Source organism: Tiliqua scincoides, chromosome 1, assembly GCF_035046505.1.
Source record: "Tiliqua scincoides isolate rTilSci1 chromosome 1, rTilSci1.hap2, whole genome shotgun sequence".
Classification (NCBI taxonomy): domain Eukaryota; kingdom Metazoa; phylum Chordata; class Lepidosauria; order Squamata; family Scincidae; genus Tiliqua; species Tiliqua scincoides.
In genome coordinates, this window is record NC_089821.1 from 214,373,896 (window position 1) to 214,390,522 (window position 16,627).

At 43.3% G+C, this 16,627-nt stretch overlaps 1 protein-coding gene across 3 annotated transcripts in view; it reads left to right on the forward strand.

The window, feature by feature from the left end:
* The window catches only part of UST (uronyl 2-sulfotransferase), a 175,367-nt gene that overhangs the window by 79,342 nt on the left and 79,398 nt on the right, over window positions 1-16,627 (forward strand). For all 3 annotated transcript variants that reach the window (XM_066615538.1, XM_066615556.1, XM_066615546.1), the window contains exons 2-3: window positions 1,814-1,857; window positions 14,861-15,016. In XM_066615538.1, coding sequence (XP_066471635.1) covers window positions 1,814-1,857; window positions 14,861-15,016 — 200 coding nt within the window. The remainder of the gene's footprint in view (window positions 1-1,813; window positions 1,858-14,860; window positions 15,017-16,627) is intronic.

The following is a 16,627-nucleotide window of genomic DNA, read 5'->3' on the forward strand; positions in this document are numbered from 1 at the left end:
ACCTCCCTGATCTGTTTCCTATTTCAAGGTCCCCATCCGATTTCTGGTCTGGAGGACGATTGCACGCCCCCAGTATTACATCACTGCACAAGCCTGGTAATTTAACCCACAGAGATTCTACGGTGGAGTCGGACCCACTTTCAATCTCTACTTTGCTGGATTCTATCCCTTCCTTAACATAAAGAGCCACCCCACCTCCAACACGCCCCTGCCTGTCCCTCCTGTAGAGTTTATAGCCTGGGATTGAGGTATCCCACTGATTCTCTGCATTCCACCAGGTTTCCGTTATGCCCACTGTGTCAATGTTTTCCCTTGTCACCAGACATTCCAGTTCTCCCACCTTTGCTCGTAGACTTCAGGCATTCGCATAAAAGCATTTGTACATGGAATGGCCTAGGATGGGCTGCTTATTTGCTCCTTTGTCCCCGCATCCTCTCAGTGTGCCAAACTATCTATCACATCCCATCACGCTACCTTTCCCAATTTCTTCTCCTACTCTGCCTTTGTCTTGTTGTTCTCTAACCTCCCCATCCTCATCCCATAGGGGATCCCATAGGGATGAGGAGTCCCGAACCGGATGCCCCTCGGCTCCTGTCGGCCTTCCCCCAGGGATCAGTTTAAAAGCTGCTCTGCCACCTTTTTAATGTTATGCGCCAGCAGTCTGGTTCCATTCTGGTTCAAGTGGAGCCCGTCCCTCTTGTACAGGCCCCGCTTGTCCCAAAACATTCCCCAGTGCCTAACGAATCTAAACCCCTCCTCCCTACACCACCGTCTCATCCACGCATTGAGACCCCTGATCTCCGCCTGCCTAGCTGGCCCTGCGCGTGGAACAGGTAGCGCTTCAGAGAACGCTACCTTTGAGGTCCTGGCTTTCAGCTTCCTGCCTAAAAGCCTAAATTTGGCCTCCAGGACCTCCCAGCTACACTTGCCCACTTCGTTGGTGCCGACATGCACCACAGCCACTACCTCTCCCCCAGCACTGTCTACTAGCCTGTCTAGACGAGAAGTGATGTCCGCAACCTTCGCACCAGGCAGGCAAGTCACCATGCGGTCCTCACATCCGTCGCAAACCCCGCTCTCTATGTTTCTAATAATCGAATCCCCCACTACAAGAAGCCCCTGACCCCCCTCCCGCCGAGGAGTATCCCGAGTGTGTTCGGATGAGACCCTGGAGCTCCTTGCACCAAGGACACACCCATGACTTATAGAGCCATATAATCATACATGTGGCACTAAATGCAGAACACTGGATAGCCCCCTCCCTGCTGCTGACTGTCTGACTGCATAGCTTTTTTGTTGTTGTTGTTGTTGTTGTTGTTTTATTTAGGGGTACTTTTATAAACCCTACACTGGTTAGCAGCCCTCTTCTCAAGGGAAGAGGAAGGGCAGTGTATGGGGCCCTGGCCTCCTCGCCCTGCTGCTGAACTCGCCCAGATGCTAAACTCTCAGTTCACCTAGCACTTGGGGTCCCAGAGGCACTTAGGGTTCCCAGAGGCCACACGCGTCTGGAGGAGCTCCTTCCTTCCTGATTGAAAGGAATCACATGTGATTTCGCACAGATGTGCTACACATTAGGTCTGGTCCTTATTGATCGAAACTGCCTTATACCCAATCCATGCACAAAACAGTTATTCTTTTTAAGAACATTCAAGGCAGAGCCAAGATCTACTCATCTCCACTATAAATAACCTTTGGAAAGAACCAGTGTGTTTCCTTGAATTTAGCTAAACCATTGTTAGAAGTTGGTTCTGCATGGCACTGGCTTCATTTCTGACACACTGAAATGAGTTTACATCTCACTTTTTCTTTCCAGGGAATTCCACTTACATGGATGACCACGGGCTGCCCCCTCGCAAGGTGAGCTGCTTTTTTTCTTACTTTACGTTTACCCACATTCTGCTTCTAAGCACCTCTGTTCTGTTATGCACTAATTTACAAGTGGAATATATGTCCCTGTGGAAAGTGATTGCATAATCCCTGTTCAGGGCTTCCGCAGGGATCCCCGAAGCTTAGAAAGTGAAAGTGGCGCTATTGCACTCTGCCTCCACAAAACCGGAATTGGAGTGCGATCGCTCCGCTTTCACTTTCTAAGTGGGAGGGTTGCACAGGGCTCCCTGCACCCTGGGGAGGCTGCTGCAGGGGCTGGTAAGTAAATGCGAGTCCTGGTACCCTCCATAGCAACGCGATCCTGGAGATTGCGTTGCTGCCTCCCCCTGCCCCGCCCCTTAAGGGGATAGAGTCCAGAGCCCTCAGGCTGGGGCGTCGCAACACCTTAGTTTTGAGAAGCCCAGGCCTCGTGAAAGAAAAAGGATGGTTGGTTGTTGCAGCTGCATCCCAGTATCACGAGGACGGGGAAAAGTCCTTCTTCATCGTCGTGTCTAAGGCTGCAGGTGGTAGCATGAATGGAGAACTTGCATCTTCCTGCTGTTGGGTTCCTATAGTTTCTAAAGTGTTCTTGCACATGCACTTCCCAAAGTATGGAGTCAGGGTTCCTCTGGGAACACTCATAGGGCTTTTGCTCTAGGACCCTCAAGAGGCTGGAGCTGCCACAGTATTCCAAGATAGCAACTGCAGGGAGGAACTCCCCCCATTTCCAGTGTGTTTTCTCTGCAGCAAAATGTTGAACATACAGGGATGGGGACAGGACTAGCAAATTCCCCTGACAAGCCCCACATAAGTTGTTCTCCATGAAAGAGAAAATACCTGAACAGTAAGAAAAGTACGATGAATGAGAGGTTTGGAATCTCTGGGGAAAAAATGAGTTCTAAATGTAGTCCACATTGAATGTTTTGTCTTACTCCTATTTTGGTTTTGCATTGGGCCAGAAAATGACTCAGAATATGGTAACACACAGGTGCAGCTGTGTAGCCGTTCACTGTGATCAAGTATATAAGGCTAAGATGTATTCTAGTCACCCACCTGCTGTTATGGAACACTTTATTTAGAGAACTTCAGTCTTCTTCTTTTTCACCTTTTAGTTTGAATTTCTAATCACAAGACAGATTTAAAAAATAATAATCCAGTACAGTAGGATTGTAGCACCAAATGTTTCACTGTTGTCCGCTGTGCACTTCAGGTTCAAATCCCTCTATCTTGAAAATTGGTATGCTAGAACTTTGATCTTCACAGTATGAAACAGATGTTTTGAAATGCCAGAGTGGGATCATGTTGAGGCGATTGCCTATGAAAGCCATAAATGAGCCTGCACCTTGTCTCCCACTTAATCTGTCTACATACTGCCTACTGAACCATGCAAGAGGGCAATGGGAAGTGCAAAGTGGGCTTGGCTTTGAAGTGTTTCTCTAAACGTCTGTTTAAAAATTGTGGTAGTAGAAAATTGGGTAGTAGAAAATTGGTAGTAGAAAATAGTAGAAAATTGGTCTAAATCAATCATAGTAGCAGGGACATATCATCACTGTTATTTTTATTTGTTTTCTTATTTATTCAGTATGCCAGCTGTCTTACCACCTATTGTGCTACAGAAGTGATGTATGAAATAAACTAGGACCAAAATTTTGTGTCTTATAGTAATCCAAGTCTGTAAATAGCCACATGCCTGTGCCAGTCAACTAGGCTGTTCCTGTAAACCAGGGGTGCCCAAACCCGCCACTTGCAGCACGCCACGGGTCCCCATCCGGCCCCCAGGGGGTCCCCCCACCTCCAATGGGCACTCGGCCCTTGCCCCAGCCCGCGCTGGCCTGCTGCACGAGCTCCGCGCCTTGCTTTCCCTCACTGCCGCTGAGCTCAGTGGCAGCGAAGGAAAGACGAGCCCAGTCGGCTTGCAGGGCCTTTTATAGTGGGAAGGTAACGTGAGACTTGCAGGTCTCGCGTTACTTCCCACTATAAAGGCCCCTGCGCGCTTGCGTGCTAGTCTTCTTTCTTGCCCAGGGGCTGGGCTCTGCTCTGTTCGCTCAGCTCCCTTCCCCTCCCCTCCCCTCCCCTCCTGCAACCTGAGCCAGGGGGGAGATAGAGAGATCACCAGGAAGGGGAACCCAGCCCAGGTCCAAGCATGTCTCCCTCCGGAGGGAGGGAGGACTGGTTGGCTGGACGGCCAGACGGCCAGGCAGGCAGGCAGCTGCAGCAGCAGCAGCACATGGGCAGGCAGGTAGGCAGCCCAGGCAAGGGAAGGAGGGTAGGTGAGGGGCCAGGTGAGCAGGTGGGTATGTGAAATAGTGGAAGATCCCCCCTGTGTGTGTGTGTGTGTGTGTGTGTGAGAGAGAGAGAGAGAGAGAGAGAGAGAGAGAGAGAGAGAGAGAGAGAGAGAATGGGATCATAAGCTGGCATGAAGATCCCCCTCCCTTACTAGGGTGGATGGGATCATAAAACTGGCATGAAGATCCCCCCCCTTACTAGGGTGGATGGGATCATAAACTGGATGGAATTCATTCATTTTCAGTCTCTAATATATTCATTTATGTAAATTTATTTAAATTTGAAATGTAAAGTAATTCTTTTTTTTTTTCCCGGCTCCCAACACAGTGTCAGAGAGACGTTGTGGCCCTCCTGCCAAAAACTTTGAGCACCCCTGCTATAAACAACAAGAGCTGTGATCCCCCCCCCCCCCAAGATTGAAGTGCCACAATGACTTGCATTCTGGATGGATGCACTAGTACTGTATAACATTTCCTGGCCTAACACTATTATGGCCCCATTTGTGAACTGATGCAAGCCTCTTCATTTCACAATGTTATCAGCTTGGTTCTGTGAATGTTTGCTTGGAAGTAAACTCGACAGAGCTCAGTGAGATTTACTCCAAAGTACATTTGCATAGATTGAAACCTATGTAACCCATAGGTGAGTGCATTATAGCCTGTGTTTAATGATCAGTACCAGCAAGTCTTCAAGATAGTAAAGTGTTCCAACTTCTTAAAACATGCAGCTTTTAATGATTGCTTCAGGTAGGAACTACAAAAATTAGAGAACTGGGGGGAGGCAGTGTAATTCTAATCAGAGAATAACTGTGGAAATCAGTTAGCCAGGTGTGCCTATGAATCTCTGTCTCCTGCCCACTTGCCCCTTGTTCACCTCCTTCTCCCCCCCCCCCATTCCACACGTTGCAAAGAATTTGTAGTTGGAAGGGCCTGTCACATTGTGCCATATTAAAAAAAGAAAGACTGCCCTTTCCTGGAGTTCAGTAGCACACACAGAAAATTGGGTTGGGTTGGGGTGCCAATCTTACGTCACACTCGACTTCAAAGCAACAGATAACTTTCTCCCTACCTTTGTTTCCTTTTAAAGGCTCATATGAAATGAAAGACCAGCTCTTTCATTTCTGTTTAAGGACTTAGAGGAGCTGTATGCATGGTGACTACAAATTGTGCCTGGCTACCAAATCCAGCCAAAATCTGTGAATCCCTGCAACTGGAAGCAGTAGTAATATTAGAACTGAGCCCATTAGAAATGTTTGTGATCAATTAACTTTCTGGTTTTTATGGAAATTTGATATTGTTATAGGGCAGTGGTTCTCAAACTTTTAGTACCAGAACCCACTTTGTAGAATGAGAATCTGTCAGGACCCACCGGAAGTGATGTCATGACAGGAAGTGACATCAAGCAGGAAAATTTTTAACAATCCTAGGCTGCAATCCTACCACACTTACTTAGGAGTAAGTTCTATTTACTATCATTGTTAAAAGCATAGGCATAGTAGCCTGTTAAAGGCACAGATGTGTAACATTTCCCCAAATGCAGTCACATACCATGGTAGCATCAAGTCTAATATATTAAAAATAAAATATTGAAATGAATGGGGACTCATCTGAAATTGATTTGCGGCCGGCCCACAGTTTGAGAAACTATAATATAATATAGAGTATAATGTTATTGGGTGAGCACTTTCCCTATACTTTTAGAATTCCTGGGATTCCTTCATACTGTGTATTCTTCAGTTATGCAGCTTATCCACTGGCTCATCCAGTGAGTTCTGTTATGGGATGCTGTCCAACTTTCTTAATGCATGTGGTATGTCAGTAGGAATTACGGCATGCTCCAAAGGAAACAAAAACATTGCAAAGAGGATTGAGGGGATTTAGGAAGTGAATTTTAGATCTAGCTGATTGTGATTTTATCGAAGAAGCCTTTCAAAGATGGGTGGTGCTTATAGATTTTTAGTAGTGTACAAAGATCAGTTAGCTAAACTGGAAATAATAATAATAATAATTAATGGAGAGATGCTGCCTTTACAATAAACTTTGCAATACCCTAGTGGTAGCCATTGGCCCTTTACTGAAAGGAAGAATTCCTGAACCAATGGTAGCACTTTCTATGAAGATATATATTTTACAGTTAGTAATGTGATGGGATGACTAGTGGTCATTCATTGAAAATGACGGATGAACAAAAAGCAGGTACCTATTTACACTGCACGTAATTAGTTTTTGGGATTCATAGCTCCCCCACTAGATGTGGGAGTGCTAGCTTTAAAGCTTGGATAGTTTTAAAGGGGGTGTTATGGGGCCAGTCACAGCTTCCTGTCTTGGAGCTTGGTGATGACCCCTTCACTAAGCACCAAAACATTCCAAGGTACTGTCAGCAGGAATTTTATTCAGTTCTTATGGAATGGAAGAGGAACTACCGAGGAGAGAGGTGGGCACCCTTCCTCTTTCACTCCAGTTCATTTTCACTCTTCCTTTTCCAGTCCAGGGAACAGGAAGAGTAGAGTATGATGCATCACCGTGTAAGGAGGGCTGCATTTGACACATCTCCTTGTGTACTAGTAGGTCTTGAGCCACCCCTGTGAGCGATTTCATAGGTAGGGGTTTTCACATAAAAATATGTCTAATCTTCTGTAAGGTAAGTTGAACGTTCACACACTCTGGGGCTCCTTTGTATCCAGAAAACAGGCTAGAAAGTTTCTTAGGGGGAAACCACGTTATCCTGGTGGCAGCAGCTGCTTTTTTTGCCTCGCCATGCCCAATGACAGCATTTGATAATGCAAAGCCCCTGCTGGTAACCAGCTTTGTCTCCTACATTCGTTTTATCTGTTCTTTTTTGATGCAAAAACTTCTGGACAGATTTAAGCTGTCATGTGTGGATTCATCATCTTATGCAGATTTCTAGTTTAATTAAAATAGGCTGTTTGTACTTTTTTATCCTTATGCTTTATTCCCGGACATTAGCTCAAGAAAATGCTTAGAATGGCTTTGGCAGTAGGGAGAAGAGGACTGATGAGCAGTATTAGAGTTCTTTTACACAAGATTAATCATATACTTATTACTCCAAACCTTTTTGTCGTGAGAATGACAAGGCAGTCTCCCAAGGGAAAACAGTTAGGGAATATTGTTTTTATCAAGCAGTTGAAATGCAGAAACAATGGCAGGTGTCAGATTCCATCTGTAAAAAAATCAAGCACTTTTCTCAACAGAAAGCTACTGGGGCTTGCAGTCAAGGTTAAGTGTTTAAAAACAGCCAACAGAAAGTAGACTAATGTACAGAATTGCTAATGAGATCAGATACTTTGGAAGGCTCTGGAATTTTTTTTCCTTCATACAAATGAGCTTTATTGCAGTGAATGGTTAGCTAGCATCTAGTTTAGCCTTTCCAGTTAGTTAGGAAATGGTCTCTTGCTTCTCAGGCACTCACAAGGGATAGGAAGGTGTTGCAACAGCACTTCTTTACCAGAAGCCCAGTTTGCTGATACAGTGGGCTCCTGGTGGTTTTGGGGTGATTTTGGAGAGACTTAGGACAGCACATTCAGAGCCAACCAAGACTTCCTGGCATGGAAGGCCAAGTGCCAAATGCTGCCGCCCCCACCCCTCAAAAAAATCTGGTAGATATTCAGTGAAGGTGAGTGAATGAGGTGGGCCTTATGGTTAGGATGGACCTGAGAACATAGAGTAATCTTAGTGTCATGCGCTTTACTTTGTGATAGTTCAGACTGCTTATGCAGATAGTTTGGGGGTCACATATCCAGCAGTGAACAAAGCAGCATGGTAACTTCCTAGTGGGACACTCCTAGCCCACTACTACTGATGACATTCAATTGAGAGGGAGAAGGTGGATCCAGGGCCATTCTTTAAAGTTGAGTCTTATGTTGGGGGGAAGAGGAAGGCTGGTTGGTCAAGAAGAAGACTTGATTGGAAGGCTGGTCAGGAGGGTAGAAGAGGAGGAAGATGAACATGAAACACTAGAAAGCAAGAAGGAAGAAAGGATTGGCGGGACTGAAGTGCAGAGACAAACTACTGGGTGGAGGACAGAACTGGCCTAAAAGAGACCCAGCAGAGGGGATGAGATAGCCAGGCATGTTAGCAGGAGCTAAGAACAAATGTTCTAATGAAACCTGAAGTCTTTTTGCTGGGCATGATAGATGAGCACGTGGAAAAAAATTCAAAATTTTATTTTTATATATGATAAGTGTGGCTAGAATACTTTATGCACAGTATTGGAAAATTACAGATATTCCATCAGTAGAAGAATGGTGGACGAAAGTTAATGGACTTTGCAGAAATAAATAAACTTATGACCTTACTTAAAGAGAACAGAAAATTTTATGACAAACTGGGAATCAGTTATTGACTTTCTGGATGAGAGAGAGAATAATGAGTTAATGAGTTGTGGATTTGAAGATTAGATTGAAAGGAATGGAGAACATTAATCTGAAATAGTAATCTGAAATGGAATACATGAGAAGATAAGAGATGCTGTTAGAGATATAACATATAAATTTGTGGAAATTTAGATTATTAAGATATAAAGCTGTAAGTAATTAGAACATTCTACTTCGCCCATGCCACTTTATTAGAAGTATTTTTGTACTTTTTAAATGTATCTTTAATGTTGTTGTTTGTTTTCCTTATTTTAATTGTCTTTCTTTTTCCTTTTTACTATTATAAATTAATAAAACAAAATATGATCAAGTAAACTGGATAAGTCTCCCAGTGAAATCCATGTAGAACAAAAACAAGTGGATAAGAAATAATGAAATGAATCAAACCAAAACAAATGTAATAAACTGAAACTTTAAAAGGAAAAGAGAGACAATAACTACTTTCCTAGTAGTACTGGAGTAGCAGGTACTCCTAGTTTCCCTTTCATGGCCTTCTCCTTCCCTCAGTTCCCTCAAAAGTGTCCCAAAGAAAGTGACTCCATTTCTCCCTACCTTATATAAATATATCTCAGTGTCCCATTGCTCACAACATACAGTACATTAAAATTAAATATTCAGACATAGACAACATATGAGCAAGGATACTTTCAAGGTAAGGATAAGTTCAGGTAAGAAGGTTGTCCCCCATTTATCAGCATCACACTTCATTAAAGCCTTAATTGAGCCAATAGGTCAGCTTTCCGTGACTCTCCTCATGTTGTCACTTCCAGTCGAGATGGTGCAGACAGTAGCAATGTAGTGGTGCCAATCCTATGGGAGTCTCTTCCAGGGAGACACCTTGATCTCAGGCATTGTGTTCCTTATTCATGATGAAAATGCTTCTGTTTTCCTCATATTTTTATGATATAATGCTGTAATGGATTTTTAAAACACCAATTGCTGATTATTCTTAGTTTCATATCTACTGATTTTAAACTTTGTTTTATATTGGTTTTATTATTACTTACCTGCCTGCCACTTCTCTTCCACCGTCCCCTTTTCTCAAACTTAGTTTGGGGTGGGGACACTGGCAACAGGGAAGTCCTGCAATTCTAGGCTTCCTTTTGAAGACCTGAACACTGCTATGTGCATGTGCAGTTCCATCAGCTGGCATAGGGAAGTGTGCACTTTTTATAGCTCTCTGGTTTAGGTGAACATATTCAGAATTTTAGTGTATGGAATCAGGATCTGAGTTTCTTTTACATCCTTCAGAAAAGTCTGTAATTTGCTTGCATAATTGCTTGCCACTGGAAGAGTAGGGAGTCTAAATTTAGCTGCATTTAATAGTGTAGTAGCTGTGTTTTGTTCCTCTGTTTTCATTTTTCTTGTTATTTAGGAATGTTGGATGTCTATGGAACAGTGCAATTCCTTATCCTTCTAAACAGTTCTGCTGCCAGTAAGATCAAAAAGTTGAAATGCTGTTTTCAAAACATTCCGCTTTGTCCTCAGAGGGCTCTATTAGTTAAAGGCTCATCTACTTCAGCACCGCTTTCATGAGCAGAGACTTTGAAAACTTGAATTTGTGGGATCATTTCCTGAATGAGTTCATAATAGAATAAAAACCAGAACTAATAATGGCCTTATTTGATCTGTTTTCAAGGGTGTATGCTCAGTGTCCCATTTCAAGTTCCTTGATTCTATTGCAGTGGTTTCAGTTTTATTTTCAGGTCCCTCTTTTGGAACACTGTAGTGTCTAGGGCATTTTAGAATTGATCATTCAAAAGTACCTTTTATTCTTGTGCCAGTATGCGGTTTGCTAAAAGTTTTATAATTGTTGGACTCATAATCACCCATACGATAGTGGGGTTTGTCTGTACTTACCAGAGCCTCCTGCAGACCCACGGGTGCAGGGAGCCCTGCTCGACTGTCTGCAGGGTTCCCCGATGCTCCCTGACTGTCTGAAGGGCTCCCCGATGAAAGTGGAGTGATCGTTGGCATATTATTTAGGAAGCAATAACTTTACCAAAATGTATGAAACCAGAGCTGCATAACTTGTGGTCCGCCAACCAGCCCACTAGCCTTGTGTTGTCCAGCACTTAACACACCACAACCCCCTCGTTTCCGATCAGTCTACCTACTACATCAGCTTATTGCAGCAGTTTTCAAACTCTCTAGGAGAGTTTGAACCGCTCTAAGTCATTGCGGGGGCAGGGGGAGGCAGGGGGGTGGGGGGAAGGCAGCCGCACGATCCCCAGGATCGCACCACTCAGGGGGCTGCAGGGGTTTGGCTGTACTTACCAGAGCCTTCTGCAGCAACCTGGAGGTGCGGGGAGCCCTATGCGACTGTCTGCAGGGCTCCCCGATGCTTCAAAAGTGAAAGTGGAGCTATCACGCTCCACTTCTGGTTTAGCAGAGGCAGGGCGCGATCGCTCCACTTTCATCGGGGAGCCCTTCAGACAGTCGGGGAGCATTGGGGAACCCTGCAGACAGTTGGGCAGGTTTTCCCTGCAACCTCGGGAGACTGCTGGAGGCTCTGGTAACTACAGCCAAGCCCCTGCAGCCCCCTGAGCAGCACGATCCTGGGGATCGTGCTACTGCCTTCTCCCTGCCTCCTGGCTGCCCCCCCTTAAGGGGGAAGAGGCCAGGGCCCTCAGGCTGGGGTGTCACAATGCCCCAGTTTGAAAACCCCTGGCTTATTGTTTTTCTGCTGCTGCTTGCATATGTGGGATTGTGTGTAGGCAAAGAACCACACAGGAACTACTTGAGAATATGCACTGAAAGTAAGGAGAATTGAAAACAGCATGGTTTTCTCCCTTCTGCTTTGTGAGGTCTGTGTTTTAAAATTGCATTAATTATTAAACATTGTACGAAGCAAGTATTTGCTTTGAATATCAAGGATGCTGAAGATTAAGCAAGTTGGCTAGTGATACTGAAGGGTGTTCAAGGTGCTGTTCGAAAGAGAGAAATAAACTGGTGTGGCGCTCCTGCTTTCGACTGGAATCTCACGTGGAAATTCTCAAGTAGTTTTATGGTACAAAGCAATCAATGTTTGAACGTTGATGAATCAACATTCATAAAAAAGCAAGTATTTTCTTCCCTAAGCTACACCTCTGTCTTTTGCTAAATTGCCTCAACTTGTTTAATTTTGATAGAAATAATGAAGAATTTGAGTATTAGAAGTCAGTTCAGAACAGCACTAGGCAAGATTAGGGTTGCTAACTCTGCAGGGTTGGTCTGGAATCTCCAGTAATCAGCATTAATTGGGGGGCTATTAAAAGCAATTCTGGAGATGTTAACAGGGCTTCCAGGAATTTCCAACATTATGTCATGTTGGAAATTTAAAAAAAACGCCAGGAATGTCACCCCCACCCCACCCATGATAAGGCTGAGGGTATCCTGTACCCGGATCCAGCCTGCCCAGGACATGGGCTTAGGGTGGGCACCTGATTTGTACCTGAGCAAGCTGAGCAGCAAGCAGTTAGCATGTGGCCTTTATTCCTCAGCATTCTAAGACTGGCAGAGGTTTTTGTCTGTATCTTACAAGACATGAACACTTGCACCAATAGTTTTTTTTAGGGGGGGGGGTGTCTCCTGGCCCTGTGAGTGCTTGCAAAGAACACATGGAGGTTTCTGCTCTGGCCCTTGTGAGGGCAAATGTGTTTTGGACTAGTTTCCTTTTTGCATCAAAAACCACTGGAGCAAAGGAACAAAAATGTCTGCTACTTTGGGCTAAACTACACATTATGTCATCATGTTGACTGTAGTATGATTGATTTTCCTTTCTTAAATTGCAGCTGTGAAATGAGGGGTTATCTGGATCAGGCCAATGGTAAGGGGAAAACTTCCCCTCCCTCCATGCCATAATCTTGATCCAAATATTCCCCCTCCCTATAATATTACAACATTGATATTGCTTTTTTAAATTGCTAATAACGTTTAGGAAACAATAAATAAACACACATATAATAACTCTTTTAGATTAAGTGGACAGCTGCCGAAAACTTCCAGACCATTATAATTGGAACATAAGAGTCTGCGAAAGATCCTCCATTCATACACTTCAGTACTTTGTTACCTACAGAGGTAGAGAAAATTCAGCTAAAACATTATTATTATTATTATTATTATTATTATTATTATTATTATTATTATTATTACTACTACTACTACTACTACTACTACTACTACTACTACATCCTGCCTTTTTGCCCCATGGGCACACAAGGCGGCTTACAACAATTATAAATACAAAAATAGCAATTAAAAACAATTAAAACAGGTGTACATAATTAAAAAATCTAAAACAAGCCCCGTGGATTCTAATATAAAAAAGAAAAAAGAGAAAGCCAGCCAGCCAGCCTGTCAGCAGTTAAAAGCTTTTTGAAATAAATAGGTCTTCAGTCTACGCTGAAATGTTAACAAAGAGGTAGCAGTTCTCAATTCTAAGGGAAGGGTATTCCAGAGTTCGGGGGCCACCACCGAGAAGGCCCTCTTCCTGGCCGCCGCCCCTCTCACCTCTCTTGGTGGCAGCACAGTCAAAAGGGCCCCCCCCAGATGATCTAAGAGCACAGGCGGGATTATAAGGAAGGAGGCGGTCCCTCAAATTGAATTTGAGGTCCTTGAATTGGGCCCGGAACAGAACTGGCAGCCAGTGTAGTTGCCGAAGCAACGGCTCGGCAGAGTCAAACCGACGTGCCCCAGCAACCGCACGAGCAGCTGCATTCTGTACTAGTTGTAATTTCCGGACCGTCTTCAAGGGCAGCCCCACGTAGAGTGCATAAAACATTGTGATTGTCATATGACTGCAGCAGTGTTAAGTGCCGATAAATGCAAATTTCTGCTTGTATTTCCTTCTCATAAGAGAAGCAAATACAAGCAACCACATAGTAAAGCAAGCCTATCTAACAAAGCAAGCTAGAAACATAGGTGACGGAAGCAAAGAAATTTGCTCCATTAAGCACTTAATGAGATTTGGTATTTGCAGTGGGGGAACTATGTTGAAATTGATAAACACTTCATGGAACTGCAATCCACAAATTATTCTCATTTTGACTTTAGTGTGTTGCCCTGTATAACACTTTTGCCTAAGATTGCCAACTCAGTTTGAAGCTATTCCTGGAGGGTTTTTATCATGATGTAATACTATAAATTCTCAGAGGCCCTGTTAGAATCTCTGGTATTGCTTTCCATAGTCACTTGGTGAGTGATATAGATTCCTGGAGACTCCAGGACAAACCTTGAAATGTTGGCAACCCTCCATTTGCCAACAGTTATGACCATTTTAAAGAAGCAAGCGTATCAGAATGTATTCTCAGGTTTTTTTCCTCTTTGTAATTTACTAGTGCCATTATGTAAGGAGCACAGTTTATTTGCAGGTATTTATTTAAACTTGATGAAAGTTTTTTGCTACTGAGCTTAGTGGCAAAGCACGATTAAAGCCATTTAAACTAAGCAAGGTGTTTTTCATGAATAAGTAATATTTCCTGTGGCTAGTCATGAAGATGTAATTTGGATACAGCTGTCTGACTTTCAGTGTCAGAGGGTGGACAGAAATGAGGTAGTAATAACTCAAAATATTAAAAATTAAATTGAAAAGTAAATGAAAGCTGTGATTTCCCAGAGCTGCAAGAAAAACCTTATTAGCTCCTCAGCCTGTCTTCTCGAGAACGCATTAATGTGAATTTAAAATGATATGCACGTGAGCAGAGGCAGCATTGATTGGCAAGGTAAGTACTGCATATGAAGACAGCATGCAGTGGAAAGCTTTTGATATCCTGCCTATATTGGCCACATTTTAAATGGGATTGCTTCATTTTGCAAGCCAGCTCCCTTGTCTTTTTTCATTGTATGTAAAATGCTGTGGACGTTGATGGAGCTTTCTAAATAAATGATAATTTGCCTCACGTGAACTGAAGCACATTGTTCATAGTTTGGTTCTCCACCTCTCTTAACAGCCAGAGAGCAGGGAGTGGAGGACACACAAATGGTCCCCACTGTTAATTGAAAAGTGCAGTCCTCCAATTGTTTTCAGCAGGAAATGGAAACCACCACTAATTTAATCTTGAATCATAATACACACAAAAAGGGGTATTTTGCTATAAATTTATTGTCCTGAAACTTTGTAGACTAGAACTATAGTTCACAAAGGCTTATACAGTCATGATTTCATTAATCTTAAGAGCCACATGCTTCATTTTGTTTGTTGCTACAAACTAATGCAGCTACCTGTCTGATATTTTACAGAGAAACTCTTGTGTTTGATCAGTTGAAAGAGACATATGCGGGTGATGCTAGTTTCTCAAATTATAGCAATATTACTTTGTTTCTCTTATCTAGGTACTTCCATTTCCTAGCCAAGTGGTGTACAACAGAGTTGGAAAGTGTGGGAGTCGAACTGTGGTTTTGCTATTAAGAATTCTGTCTGAGAGACATGGGTTCAACCTGGTAACATCAGACATACATAACAAAACCAGACTGACTAAGAATGAACAGGTATGTTGTTTGTTCCTATCTATTTGGATTATTTCTATTACTTTTTACATATGCAAAACAAGACTATGTCAGGGGTGTGTTGGGGGGAATGGATGGATCCAGTGACAGGTCACATGCACTGCCTCTATGGAGCTCAGAAAAACCTGCGGAGGCAAGAGGAGTGCAGCTTCCCTCAGTTTTGAAGGCTTCAGACTTGACGACGGGGTGCCATGTAACGCCTGTCATTAAGCGACACACAACTATATTACTAATGTACGTTAGTAATGTTCTAGCAGTCTCAAATCTTAAGCACTGAGATAGTAAAATGCTTTATTTCCAAGTTACAATTTAGATCTCTTTTATAATAATACTGAAGTTTATTCTTAGCCTTCATGCTAAGAAGGTGGCCTCTCTCCCATCCTATTGTGAGTTGTTTCTCCTCGCCACCAGGTGGAATTCTGTTGAAAATGCAGTTCAGTATTATGCTGATATTTAGGAAGTGGAATGTAAAACAGACGTCATAAGATAAAAGTTGACTTTCTGTGCAGTCCTGTGCATGTCTACTCAGAAATAAGCCCCATTGAGTTGAATGGGAGTTACTCCCAGGATTGCAGCCCAAGTGTGTTGCTAACCTTTTGTACTGCTTGTTTTAGCTCTTGTTATATGGAAGCTGGAACAATTGGTTTGTTACTGATCACTTGATGGATGATTAGATTGAACTATATTTTTCTAAAAATCAAACTTACAGGGTAGTTTACATATTAGGAAAAAATCTGAAATAATAATAAAATCACAATTTAAAAATGAGAATATCTCCAGTAAAAGGCAAGTTTAAATGCATATATGGCAGTTTTAAAATTTATTTTTTAAAACACTGTTAATTTGTATAAAAGTCAAGCAAGATTTGGTATAGGTTTGTAAGTAACCTTAGCAACGGCTCTTCAGTTGACTATTACACTGATATATTAGGAGCCCAATCCTATGGCTGCCTTCCACTGATGGAACTAGCATTACATCAGCAGAAGGCTCTCTCTGTTGATGCCACAGAGAGTGATAGTGAGCGCAAAGGAACCACCATCATGAATGGCTGCCGACTGTGAACACGTACCACCAAAGGAGGTGCATTGAAGGTGGGCAGTGGGCAGGGAAGGAGAGTAAGAGGGCATGTCAGGGGAAACTGGGGGCGTGTTGGAAGGGGGAGGGCTGGATCCAATGACAGGTCACACACACTGGATCTTATCCCCCATTTCTCTGTCCACCCCACCCCAGCTCTCCTCAGCCTTTGCTGCTATTAGCAAAATTTGATTCCCTGCATAAGCTTAACTGTGCCTCCCTGACAGAGCATTCTAGGGTGCACACTAAGCTTGTACAGTTATTAACACAAAAGTTCCCTTTGAATTTTACCACCCTGGGTGATTGTCTCATCTGCCTGTGTGGTCGCCTGCTCTTGAATTTGTCATTTTATACCTTTTTGTTTTGAATGATGGCCACAACATTCAAGATTCAGGAAAAGGAGCCCTGTCAGTCTGAAAGCTCCATCCCTCTGCCGCACTACTAATTTGCCATTCTACATATATTATCTCAGCAAAACCTTCTGAGAGCTGTCTGTCTTAGGCTGGTTAGGAAATGAGA